This window comes from Hylobates moloch, unplaced genomic scaffold (assembly GCF_009828535.3).
Source record: "Hylobates moloch isolate HMO894 unplaced genomic scaffold, HMol_V3 SCAFFOLD_3, whole genome shotgun sequence".
In the NCBI taxonomy this organism is placed as follows: Eukaryota; Metazoa; Chordata; class Mammalia; order Primates; family Hylobatidae; genus Hylobates; species Hylobates moloch.
The window spans coordinates 113,760,460-113,774,751 of NW_026652278.1; the positions used below are offsets into that span (position 1 = coordinate 113,760,460).

Below are 14,292 nucleotides of genomic sequence, written 5' to 3' on the forward strand. Positions count from 1 at the left end.
TCTTTATCATACCTTTATAATAAGATATTTTACTTACGTGGTAAAAGCAGCATTTACTTTAGCCCCAAGGTAGTAAGAATAAAGTATGAACATGCCAATCATAAAGGCAAAAAACACCATAATGAAGAGGACCATGAACTTGAATATGTCCTTTACAGTCCTTCCAAGAGAGATCTGCAGGGGGCCAAAGCTCTCATTTGCAGGGAGGATGTATGCAATCCGAGAGAAGCTGAGCACAACAGCTATGGCATAAAGGCCTTCAGATATAATCTGAGGGTCAGAAGGGAGCCATTTATCTCTAGCTAGAAAAAAGAGAGAAAGAGATTTAAAATGGAGCTTTCTATTCATTGCCAACTACGCAAAGCAAATACCTTAAATAGGATCTATCTTGTAGTAGGTAGGCGGTTACCATTTCAGTTGAAACTAATCTAGATTTAATTAACTGTCCAGGGACTATTTTCATCTTAAACCAGAAACGTAAATTCTATACTACTTTCGATGGAGGGTACACTATTATAAAGATACTAAGCTGACTTCACATTGAGCAGAAACAGAATAAAATACAAAACATAAAGAGGTTAAAACACTTCGTTAGACACAGACCGTATCCAGGATGACAAAACAACTGACTTGACTGATTTGTCCCTTCAGTTATTAGATTTACTGACCAGTTATTTTGTCATCCTATAGGCACAGCCGGAGTGTAACTTCTTTTCCATATTTTGTGGGAAAATTAGTTCAGCCAACAATTTATGCAAATCAAATATTTCGAGGAGTGAGAATGTCACTGAATCACAACGGTGCTGACGATGTGGTATCTCAGCAATATAACTTGTCCCTGAAAAATGTAAAATGCCACCGAAGTAAAAGAATTTTGGATACAGATTCAGAATGAGGACCCCTAACAACCCTTTCAAGGTCACTTATTAAGTCTGCAGCAGACCTGTCAGGTCAATGAAATATTATGTGGTTAATTTTGTGCAAACTTGCAGACATCTGCAATAACAACAAAACTTAACATTTATCGATCAGTTCAGCCACTGTGGAAAGCAGAACTACCATTCAACCCAGCAATTCCATTAGTGGGTATATATCCAAAAGAAAACATATTGTTTTACCGAAAGACACATGCACTTGCATCTTCATTGCAGCACTATTCACAATAGCTAAGATATGGAATCAACCTAGGTGCTCATCAGTAGTGGACTGGATACAGAAAATGTGGTACATATACTCCATGGAATACTATGCAGCCACAAAAAAGACCAAAAATCATGTCCTTTGCAGCAACATGAATGCAGCTGGAGGCCATTATCCTAAGTGAATTAATGCAGGAATAGAAAACCAAATACCGCAGGTTTTCACTTATAAGTGGAAGCTAAATAGTGGGTATTCATGGACATAAACACAGCAACAATGAAACTGGAAACTACTAGAGGGAGGAGGAAAGGGTTGAAAGACATCTATTGGGTATATGCTCAGTACCCAGGTAATGGGGTCATTCCTAGCCCTAAACCTGAGAATCATGCAATATACTCAGGTAACAAACCTGCACATGTACCCTCTGAATCTAAAATAAAAGTTTAAAAAATTAACGTTTCTTGACTATTTAATATGTGTCAGACACTGCTTTCAATGATCCTATGGATTTGATATTATTATCCTCTTTTTAGAGATGCAGAAACCAGACTTAGAAAGATTAAAAATTGATCAAAACAATACACATAGGAGATAGGGAAGCCTGAATCCATCCCTTCCAGACAACAGTCACTAAATATACACGAATAAATTTCAATAAATAGGTTATGAAATAGTCAAGGTACATAAAATACAATCTAAAATTAATTCTTTAATTACAAATGGTGATCATTTGCTCATTTGAACAAGTCTCCTTGGTATATAAAAATCTTTGCTTGCTGAGAATAATAGAGGTGCTTAATTACATCTTGTATTTTGGAGAGGAAGTCCAGCCTTCAATAACGTTAACATGCTGCTTGTACTCATCACAATGTGCCCCGATTACACCTATAAAAAATTATTCTTCGCAACCAGATCACAGTTAAACTCTGTGCCTGGGTTCCCTTACCTGTAAGATGAAGATTAGACAACACTTTCCAAAGTCTTTTCCAGATTTCAGATTTTACAACTATATACAAATTTGCTAACTGTGGCTCCTCAATTTGGCCTCAAGGGAAGGGAGGCTAACATTACTTACCATTGGTTTGTACGGGGCAAGGAAGGCATCAATGTTCTTTCACACCGGATGTCAGCTGAGGTCTCACTGCTCTTCATAATATAGAGATATTTGACATAAACCCCATTCCATGCCATGTGAACAGGACAACATCCTCCCCCAATATTTCTGCTGGTTCTCCAGAGCTTACATTCTCACGGTCACTTTAGAACCTACTTCCTGCCTCTGTTGAATTACTGTTCACTTTGCCTGCACAGCAGTTTGGCAACTTTTATTATCTTATCTCCTTGAACTCATGCTCTCAGGGACTTATCTTCCACATCAAGCAGTTTATCAAACGATTTTTTCCCTAATTAAGACAGTCTCCCAATAGTAATTATCTTATAGGCTTAAAGGTAATTTTCTTCCACCTTGCAACATTGTCTTTTTATAGCTATGAAAACTGAGGCACAGTGAAACAAATTGACTTGAAGAAGTTTACACAGCAAAGGGGGTCAGAGCCTTGAAATGAATCCAGTTTTGTAAGTTCCAAAGTTCATGCTTTCTCCACTGTCCATAAACAGTCAATTCACCTCTCATACTAAACATACTCTAATTGGCATTTCCTTCCAAAATGTGGTTCCAATACCTTTCCAGAAACATCAGGGGACCCTGAAGCTAACAACTTACCATAAGTGAAATACTGTATCTCTGGTGGGAGTGTCACTTCACTGAGGTCGCTCTCTTGGACGTAACTGTCCACATACTGTTGTGCCTTTGTTGCCTGAAGGAAAGCTAGGAATCTGGCTGTGAAAGCAGCAATGAAGATGGAGAGCATCCCAAAGTCGAGCACATTCCACAACTGCAAAATGTATTCCCTAGGTCCTTCCAGCCAGAGCTCTTTACACTCAGACCACATCATTCCTGTCACAACAAACACAGAGGGTGCAGGTCAGATTTTACAGGCTAGACCGAGAAGGCATTATTGTGTCCACCATCAGGTCACATCTCTACCCTACACATCAAGCACAGCACTACGCATCACAAAGCATTGACTGACTGACTATGGTCACTGAGGCCCCGTGCAGAGTTAAATGGAAGAAGCTCTTGCTAAGAAAATAATTCACCCCACCACACTAGAATTTGGAGTAGCAGTCTACATGTGGCACCAGAGATGTCTCTACTCATGTAGAGGAGGTGGTGGAGGGGGGTGAGGAGAAGAAAGAAGGAAAGGAAATAAGCAAGGAAGGCTCTTCAAGTTATCCCATAAGACTTTTGGAGAAGAAAATATGTTCTATACAATCACAATGGTTAGTTATGAAACCATAGTGATTATTGGAGAACTAAGTCCACAAGATTTTTAACAAGAAGAATGGTTTCCCAATGATACTCATATCACACTCTTATCCTCTCTTCTCATTTCCATGTCATGCTAAAAAGTGAGCAACATCATTTGAAAAAGACGAAACCCTTAAGTGAGAGGCCCTAGGACACTCTGAAGAAACTGAAAGCAGAAAATGCCATTCTGGGACAAGAGGACAAAATAGTACAACTTAACAACTTAACAAATTGTCCAACTTAACAAATTGTCCTGACTACATAAAGGGAAAATATTGTAGAATTTTTAAAAAATGTAATGGCTTAAAAGAAAATGTATAAAATAATTACTTGACCCAGGCTGAGGCCACAGGAGTGAATGGGAGGAAGAACTAACCTTCTAACTCAGAAAATGAGAAGACACCAAGACTCACACTGGATAAAATAAATACAAAAATGACTTTGGATTAATCACAAATAAACAACCTGGTTCCAATCTCCATTTCTTAGCAGAGAGCACAACAAATTCTTTTACTCACATTACTTCAAATTCTTATTTTAACACAGCTATTCAAAATGTGTTATTGTAAGATGAAACAGGTTGGTGCAAAAGTAATTGCAGTTTTTGCCATTTTAAAAATAGTAAAAACCACAGTTATTTTTGTACCCAACCTAATAACAAACATTCTGAAAACGAAAACTCTCCTAAAATCTCTGGAACTAAAACAACAAAGAAAATATTTGTCATCAGTTGATAGCCACTGGGTTATTTCATAAGTATTTCAATTAAATAATTAATCACAGTGAGTTACATTTTAAAACTTACATCTTGTTCAATAATTGAAGTTAGATTTCTGAAACATGGTATATTTGTAATTAAGGTCATGTTACTCATAAAAAATTTTATTTAGTGTTAAGGGACACCTTTTAGCATTATCTAGCTAGAAAATTATTTGGTTATTTTGCTATTTAGCTTATCTTGCAACAGTGATGTCACCATATAAGATACAATAACATTTTTTTCAATAGAAAATGACAATTATTTCTATAATTACTTTTTGGTAGAAATTAGGGTATTTAAAATAAAAGGCTTACCAAGAACCCAGACCATAATTAGCATTTCAGTCCATGTAAACTGGGTGGTTTTCACTCTGAAGATCTGTTTGGGATAGTCAATAACTGTGATATTGGGCAGCGTGGTGATGCCTTCGAACCTGTCTGAGGCATTGAACACAAGCAGACCCAGGAAGATGATGAAAGAAGCTGCGTGTGCTACAAACTTCATAAAAGGGCTTCGCAGAATTTTCCCCAGCTGTAACAAAACAAAGAGGAAAAGTTTGCTTCAGAAAACCTGGCTTTCACTTGTGGAGATTACAACATAGGATTAAAAAAAATAGATGAAAGGAGAACACTCAAAATTCTGCTTCTGTTTCCAAAAAGCTCTACATTATGAAAAATATTCCTTTTTAGGGGAATGCTTCCTCCAAAAATAATTTAATAAGTATTCCAAATTCATTGTTTCTAAATGTCCAATTTGTCTTAGGGTAGACTGCATTCACAGATGCACTTCTGGAAATCACAGGGATACTGGTTCTTGCTCTTATTTTTACACAAAAGTATATGCAAAGTTCGGATTTTAGGGTCTAGAAAAGAAACTTCAACTTTGTATTGTGTAATTCTTTATTGCTTTGTAATTGAGATGTTATGAGGATCTTAAAGACCCATATAAGACATTAAAAACCCTTTGAAGATTAAAAAAATTACTACTACAGAAGTAAATTTTAGTTCTCATTTCTAAACATTCCAAAATCAAGTTATACCTGGTATGCTATAAAAAAGGCAGAAAATATTAGAACCAAGATGAATATTGTATCTGTTACTGCCCCTAATAAGAAGAGGGAGATACACAATAATTAAAACCTCTAAGTAGGTTAACTTAATTGAACGTGATCTCCGAGTTGGATAATCATGTAAATGGTACAAAAGGACTTCCAAAGTTCAGTTTATAATTATTTTAAGGTGACTCCTTTAAAATCCCCTATGATATAATGTCCTTAAAAGTCCCATGTTCCTGTGAAAATGAAAAACCATTCCTCCTGTCCCAAGGGCCTCCACAGTCCAAGAATTAGGTACATTTGGTAGATTTATACACTCTTCTACACTCTCAGACCCTGCTTTTTAACTCTGTCTGTGACCTTATAAAGTACTGAGGTTCACATTTAAGGGACTGTAACTCTGAGCAAATGTTTTTGTAGGTCTAGAACCTTAATGTGATGTCCATAAATGATGAAAGAGATGTCAGGTATTTTTGGGATTGAACATGAATACACACAGATGAATGTCACATTTTCCATGTTAGACACAGAAAAATAAACAACACATTTACACATCACCTTGTTGTTACACAGCTACGAAAAGGGCATGTTTGGGGGTAGCTTATCCACAGCACATAAAAATTTCTTGGGAATTACCAAGTCTGTTTCTCCTAAAGGTCAATCTTTTAAAACTTTAAATAACATGAAAAGAAAGCAGAATGCCAATCTCAAAAATGGGACATACATGGAAAATTCTTGCTATGTTGCCTTTTTCCATAAGATAGGTGGTATACGGCAGCTCTAAACATGGGCTCTGGGAATGGCTCAACTTCCACGTTTCCCTTCTCTGCAGAGCATGCCACACTGTTAGTTGTACTTGTAAAAGTGCAGGCAAAAAAGAAGTGGACTCCAAGATGGCTACTTCAAACCTGATGGAATGTTTTAACTGATTAAGTTCCCCTAACAGACAAACACTTCTAAACCTGAACTTTCCAACTCATTTCCTTCAGAAAGGAAAATTATTTGGGTAGGATATGATTTTTTGTTTTATTGCATGCCCTCTCATATTATTTATAGTTTTTCATCTTTAGTGTTTACGTATTTGAAGAATCTTAAAGTAATTTTCCATGATACGTAACAAAAGAACTTGGCTGAGTCATCAAACATGATCAAAATGACAAACTTTCTGCCTTAACTTGCATGGGCAACTCAATGATGAAATGAGATGGATGAATATTCTCACACATATATGGTGTTCGCAGAGCAGAACTCTGCCGGGGGAGACTGCTGAGCCAGAGAGATGACAGATTTCCAGGATCATTTGTAAGTGCCCTTGACTCATTTGCCTTGAAACTACCTCTGACTTAAACAAAACCAAATTTCAGAATATAAAAACAGGATTAAAGGATCTCAGCACAGCTCCTTCTCTCTGGCAGTGCCTGTAATAACTGGCATGAATAGTATTCCTTTCCACATCTTGCTAGGGGATCTCTTGGACACAACTAAATTGATTTTACATTGGAAAGTTGAGAGCAGAATAAAGGTACTAACCAAAATGATCCAAGCAAAAACAAATAAACAATCTAAAAAATTCCAAAACCCCTGAACCTAAATCCTACATTTTTAAGAACTGTCTGAATTAACAAAGGGCTAGGGGAACCTGACATGCATTTTCTTGAAGACTTTGGATACCACCGCTGTTCTCAACTGTGCTTCACCCACTTAGCCTTGGATTTCTTCTGACAGGTCCAAATGGGTTGCCCTTCTAGTTCCCAGCGGAACTGTTTCTTGGTACTGCTGCAGTAGTGCTCTCCATTCCCCAGTCTGTTCACAGGCCAGTCCAGTCGACACTCTACTTATTAAGCCGTCAATAAAATCAGTACAAGGGCTACTTCACTCAAGCAGCTTTTCCTTCTCTGTCTACCATGAGGATTTTATCTTAAAAGCCTAAGTACTTTATGCCTGCAAATGTGGTATATTCCACTGGTACCAAATCCTTTTTCATCCCTTATTTGAATTGATCCAGTAATTAAAAAGGAGAATCTGTGTTCTTGAGTCAATTAACATTCAGGGTAAAACTGAGAAGATTCTTAAGCATGCAGCTTTTTATTTTTTTATCCCAAAGAGACACAGCACACCACCACAGAGGAAATAGATGTAGAAAGCAAGTACCCTGCTGCAAGGTGCGATCCAGTAGCCAATGGCCAGGAATGGAAGGCCCAGGGCCACGACCAGCACAACGAGACACTTGATCGCTATGGTCTGCTCCCTTAGGCCTGAGAGGTTCTCATACCAGATCGTCAAGAGCTGCTGCTGGCAGTTGGGATGAGCCACAAACTATTGGGAGAGAGAGAGTTTGAGAAGGGGAGAGAAAGGTAAGTTACCACACCATTGTCAATAGTTCAACTATTAAATACACATGCATCCTAAAGATATTAAAGCATATTTTTTCTAGCATATTGGTACTGGAAGGTTCTGGTAATATTCTTCTTAGCTTTCCCTCCATTTTTCAAAATTGTTTCAGAACTAATAGAAGAATCAGAATGGAAATGAGAAGGTAAAATTGGTGTTGTCCTTAATCATGGTTCTTTTTGATAGAAACCCTCCATGATTCACAGATTTCTCTGTGGAATCTGGGTGACATCTGGCTTCTTTTGTAAAAATGTGTCCCATCTTGCTGTTGGCCAGCTTACTTGCATTCAGTTCAAAATGGAAAAGAAGAAAAGTTACTTGGTTTATTGTAGGCTACAGCTAAAAGAGAAATGTGTGAAGTTTCGCGAGCAACCCCTAAAATGCTACGTATAAAAAAATGCATAATGCACCCTTTGTGTAATTATGCACTATTACTGCAAATCTGTAAAAGGTCTGAAAAATAATCAATGAACTTGCAAATATTATGCTGGGTCTACACGTGCACTTCTTCCAGGAACTGGCACCAAATGCCACTTCCCTCCTGTCCTCCTTTTTATTGCTTCCTTTATCAAAAGGTCAAAAGAACACGACTACTTATCTTCAGCAGTTCTTTAATAAATACAATTCTAATCAGGAAAAATGAGCAAATTATACTTATTTCAGCCCAGCCATTTGATTTTTTTTCCCATTTGATTTTGTTAAGTTATCTGCCTGCATCATTTAGAGGGACTGGGATTTCTTTAAAGCCCTGTTCTTATTCAAGAAGCAGAATGTATTTGTAGTCAGGCCCATGTAAAGGTCCCTATGCCAAAATCTGCCCATTTGTAGCTAGACACACCTTTTTTTGAATGGTTATATGCTCTTTGTCCAAGCTCAGGAATTCAAAAATCAACTATGAGTGACAACATATTTTTTAAAGGAGTTCTTAGCAACACAAAAATCAAGGTGTCACTGTCTTCTAAAAAACAGAATAAACAATAACAATGAACCTGTTAAGAAACACCCATGAAATGTTTTTGGGAACTGAGAAACAAAGAGAGTAGCTGCAGTTCCCATTTGTCAAAAGGTTCCTCTTTGATCAAGTTCTAGTTAATGATCCTGATGATTCTTAGTAACTCCAGGCAATTCCCAGAGTTATTAATATTTGGCTCTTTATCAAAGCCCCCCTACAAGGAAATGCACAGGTTTCCACTGACTGGTGCATAGTTTCTCATCAACAATTTTAATTAAAAAAGAAAGTCTCATCTCCCAGGACAGGCAATGTAGGTACAATTTCCCCCAAATCCCTGCTTTTGCCCCCAGAGTGCACCCAGTGTAGAAGTCGACTGATGGCTGCACTGGCGGCTGCCTCTGCACCACCATACATGCACACTCAACGACCCACAGACAGAGGTGGTGAGAATAAATTTACGAATATTAGATTTGAAATAATTAACTGAGTTATTATGTTGAAATTCTAAGCCTCAGTGTGATGGGTATTAGAAAGCTAGGCTTTCGGGAGGTAATTAGATCATGAGGGAGGAGCCTTCATGAATGAGACTGGAGCCCTGACAGGAAGAGGTGGGAGAGCTCGCTCTCTTTCCACCATGTGAGGATATCAATGAGAAGTCAGCAGTCTGCAACCCAGAGGAGAGCCCTCATCAGATCTTCACCATGCTGGCATCCTCATTTTGGATTTCCAGCCTCCAGAACTGTAAGAAATAATTTTTTTTTTTTTGAGATGGAGTTTCTCTTTTGTTGCCCTGGCTGGAGTGCAATGGCGCAATCTCGTCTCACCACAACCTCCGCCTCCCGGGTTCAAGTGATTCTCCTACCTCAGCCTCCCAAGTAGCTGAGATTACAGGCATGTGCCACCATGCCTGGCTAATTTTTTGTATTTTTAGTAGAGACGGGGTTTCTCCATGGTGGTCAGGCTGGTCTCAAACTCTCAACCTCAGGTGATCCGCCCGCCTCAGCCTCTCAAAGTGCTGGGATTACAGGCATGAGCCACCACGCCTGGCCGAGAAATAAATTTCTGTTGTTTATAAACCACCCAGCCTATGGTACTTAGTTACAGCAGCCTGAACTAAGAAGCATATTTTATCATGCTAGTTCCTTTCCATTCAGTTTTCAAAATCCCAGGTCCTGATTTTCAGTAGCTGCTAGTTGCTAAGGATGTATTAGATCTTCTCTCCAAACCCAGGATTTTGTCACTTTTCCATGGTTCTAAGTTTAGAAAACAGCATTTCACAGACCAACGCAATCATTATTTGAACTCATGAATATCAAAGTTGAAGGCTTCCTGGGTATATGTGACAACTTTCTAGGATTCTTGTTGAGAACTTCTCCAAACTTCCACTTCTGCTCCTGTACTATATTTAGATCATTTCCTTCCTGCTTCACCTCTCCCTCTATGGTCCCTAAATGTCCTTTATTCATTCATTCATTTATTAACTCATCAAAATGTCTTAAGCCTCTCCTATGATCCAGGCAGTATATTGGGCAAGTATATTTGTACAAGAAGATAAAAATGGAAGCATCAGAGTTGAATCAAGTGATAAGAGGTCATTGTTCTAGGGTACACAGTAAGCTTTGAATAGACAAAAAATAAGCTATTATAACTGAGACTTCAACTCATAGGCTTATCAAGATGCCTAATCAGAATTTAAAAGAGTCTTAATTTGAATGTTGGTACAAGTATCTTGATATTTGGAGGATCTGCATTTGTGGGAAGTTAGACAGATATAAATAAAAGGCATCCCTGGTGGCTGCAGCCAGGCTAAGCTTAGGACAGATAATGGTGCATTCAGGGTAAACTACAGGTGGAGCATATAATGTCGTCAAATCAGATTACCACTTAGGAAATCAACAATGCAGTTTTTAGACCAAGAGTTTCTGTAGGAAACAAAATTCCCATGAAGTTAAGAGACAGGTGGGCATGTGTCTATATGGAATTCATGGACAAATTTCCCTTTTGTGAGTGTCTGGTAGCTATCGTTTGAATGTGTCTCCTCCAAAATTCAGGTGCTGTCAATGTGGTAGAGTTAACAGGTGGGGCCTTCAAGAGGTGATTAGGCCATGAGGGCTGCTCCCTTCTTAATGGTATTAAGACGCTTATAAAAAGGCTTCATGCAGCATTTCAGCTAGCTTGCTCTTCTACTCTTCTGCCATGTGAGGACATAGTGTTCCTCCCCTCTAGAGGATGCAGCCCTCACCAGACTACCAAACCTGCTGGTGCCTTGATCTTGGACTTCCCAGCCTCCAGAACTATGAGACTAGAAAGTTTTGTTCTTATAAGTCTCTCCATCTCAGGCATTCTATTATAACAACACAATCGGACTAAGGCACTAGTCGTTCTTAGGTTTTAAACTCTTGAGGACAGAAATATTAATGTTATAGTATATCTCCCTTTCCTACTCCTCCTCCTCGGACTAATTTTTAAATTTGAAGATGTGCTTTATGGCATTAATTACATATTTATAAAGATTGCACAGCTTCAAAGACTTGATGGACTCAATCCTTTCCATATGGCATATATGTGACGGTCAATCTTTAACTTGATGTAACCTGTACTACAGTGCAAACACTTAGTCTACATTAAGTAGTAACCAAAATTGTGGTGTTTGCATTTTGCCTGTTACACTTTAAAATTCAGCTTAACAGGTCTATTTCCTATGCTTCTAATTCTACTCTTTTTTTTGAGATAATTATACACAACTTCATGGATTCTGTCGATTCCATTTAATCCACACAAACAGATTTTCCTCCAATGATGTAAAATCCTAATGCAAGTACACAAGGAGCATTTCAAAAAAGTAAGTAAAGCCAGTACAATAATAGCTTGTGAAGGCAAAAAAGCTAATCCCTTTAGGAGATGAGTTTTGGTCTTTTCAATGACTTCAGAATAGGGCAGTGACCTTTATACCTGAAAAGTATTTTACCTCCTGAAAAATCTCCTTATGTCACTACACCAGTTATGCCCAACTGGATAACATTTGTATGCTGTTTCCTAACTTCAGTGGACCAGCAAATTGAAGTCATAACAAAAATAATACCCTTATTTTGAGTTTTCTCATTTAAAGAGAGAATGCTTGACACAAGAAAATCTCAATCTTTCAATTGGACAGTCAGCACTGAGAACAAATGAAATGTTTTTTCTTGCCAAATGACTAATAGATTATAAACTGAACCACTGATCAGGGCAGGTTAGGGAAAACAATCAAATTTTAAACTTAAAAATTAATTCATGTTACACTGTTTTTCATCAAATCAGCCTTCACAAGAACCGTCTTCACGGGAATACTGTTGTATAAAACATGGCAGGAACTCTGGATTTGTTTTTAATGATACTGTTAGAGCCACAATTCATACAACTTAAAGGAAAATATTCTTGTCAATAAAAACTAGGCAATTCAACTTCTTTTTAAAACTCAATGAATTGTGAAATATAAACCTAAAACTTACATTGCACACGTTTTCTGGATTTTCAACCTTGCTGAGTGTAAAATGCTCTGTTATCTCTTGGTGGCTGGGGAAGACCAGGACAAGAGGCCACACAGTGCAGGACACAGAACTGTGCCGGCCAGCACACCCATTCCAAAGTCTCAGTGATGTATTTACCACTCTCTCATTGCATTTCTTTAATTCTGGGCTTCCCCTGCACACTTTTTACACAGAAAGTGGATACATAATGGATGCTTTTATCCTGTTCATACTGCTGCATGTTTCTTTTTAGGATGGCTTTTCTACATTTAAATCTAATCCTACTATGGAGGAAATATTAACAGGAGAGCAGAAACGAAGAACTCAGGAAATGTTCTCCTTCTCTTTCTGAGAGCCCAGTTTTCCAGATTCGATGGTCTACCAAGCTCTAGTATCTTTTGTCAAAAACTTTCTCACGATAGACATAGCTCACGGTGAAGTAGGTAGAACTTTGGTTATTTCTATGGTGGGGAGTGGATTAATGTTCAGCTGCACATCACAGAGCAGGATAGAGGTAGAGTCAGAATTAGAACTCAAGACTTTTGGAGGTGGGGCAAATAGTCCATTATTCTAATTAAACAAAATTAGTGTTTTTGCCTAAAAATTAATTTTCTTGTACCCATTTTCAGAAAATCAAATTTCATCTTCCAGTCTATTCCATTCTCTTTTCAAGGAATAATATAGGTATTTCTATAAATAGTGATAGTGTTTACTATCCTTCCAGTTTTATAATTTACCTTAGAGACCCCTTAAAAATGATTTTAGGCTGGAGGCAGTGGCTCACACCTGTAATCCTAGCACTCTAAGAGGCTGAGGTGGGCGGATCACTTGAGGTCAGGAGTTCAAGACCAGCCTGGCCAACATGGTAAAACCACATCTCTACTAAAAACACAAAAATTAGCCAGGCATGGATGATGGGCGCCTGTAATCCCAGCTACTCGGGAGGCTGAGGCAGGAAAATTGCTTGAACCTGGGAGGTGGAGGTTGCAGTGAGCCGAGATCTCACCACTGTACTCAAGCCTGGGTGACAGAGTCAGACTCCATTTTAAAAAAAAAGAAAAAAAAAAAAAGATTTTAGGATGAATAATCTTCAAAATCCATTCCCTGTTAGTAAAGATGCAGGCAGATGGTTGCTGTTTTACTATCAGCATTGAGAATTGTAAATTTTTATTCTTTGTTAGTTTAAGAGAAGGAAAATGGTATTTGTACATTAGTATACTTTTATCACTAAAACGTCTGAAAATTTTAAATATGCATGTTAGCCATTTGAATTTTCTCTTCTGTGACATGCCTATTCAAATCTTTTGCTGATTTTTCTACAGGGCTCTGGATGTTTTCCTTACAAATTTGTTTGAGTTCTTGGGATATTAAGAAGATCAATCTTTTGTGAGTTATAATAGAAAAAACATGTTTCCTAGTGTAGCCTTCACTTTTTTGTTTATAATCTTTCTGATGTCATACAGAGGTTTTAAATTATATGTGGCCAGATCATTTGCATTTTTGCTTGGAGATTTCTTCACTTTTATACGAGAAAGTCCTTTCTGACATAAACATTAAATTCATGGTCATGTATCTCCTATTCTGGTGTTTTCTATATTCATTTTCTGGATTAACTGTCATTGAGTTCTGTAAGGCCTGGGTTGAACTCATGCTTTGATTTCTAGCAAAGACCAGAGCTCTGGGAATCCTGAGCCCAGTTAGAAGACAATAGACTCAGAACCAGAGCTGGGAGTAGGTCTTGGGCAGAGGGTAGAAAAAAGACTTCCTGAGTCTCATATGCGGCCAATATGGCTTACAATTAGGTAAGAATGGTTTCCCTGGTGGAATTATTGGTTGATTTGAATAAATATGAGTTTATTATGTTATCAGGGGGTGGGGGAGTCCATAACATATAAAGTTACTTTGAAATCCCAATGGCTTGCATATGGCTGTGGACTACCTCTGTGCCAGAGTGGGCAGGGTTTGTGCATCATTATAACCCAAGACGTGGTTTTGCTTGGAGACTAGAAATGAGATGGTGGGAAAAGGAAGCAGCAGGAGTGGGTGGGGTGATATTTTTCCTCCTTGTGAGAGTGAAGATGGGTGAGTGTTGACTGAAAATGAAGGAAGGCTTTG

General features: G+C 38.1%; 1 protein-coding gene across 4 annotated transcripts in view; it reads right to left on the reverse strand.

The window, feature by feature from the left end:
* The window catches only part of TRPC3 (transient receptor potential cation channel subfamily C member 3), a 77,206-nt gene that overhangs the window by 32,757 nt on the left and 30,157 nt on the right, over positions 1–14,292 (reverse strand). For all 4 annotated transcript variants that reach the window (XM_032146695.2, XM_032146684.2, XM_032146705.2 and 1 more), the window contains exons 4-7: positions 7,477–7,641; positions 4,586–4,802; positions 2,864–3,097; positions 38–302 (exon numbers count right to left, since the gene is read on the reverse strand). In XM_032146695.2, coding sequence (XP_032002586.1) covers positions 38–302; positions 2,864–3,097; positions 4,586–4,802; positions 7,477–7,641 — 881 coding nt within the window. The remainder of the gene's footprint in view (positions 1–37; positions 303–2,863; positions 3,098–4,585; positions 4,803–7,476; positions 7,642–14,292) is intronic.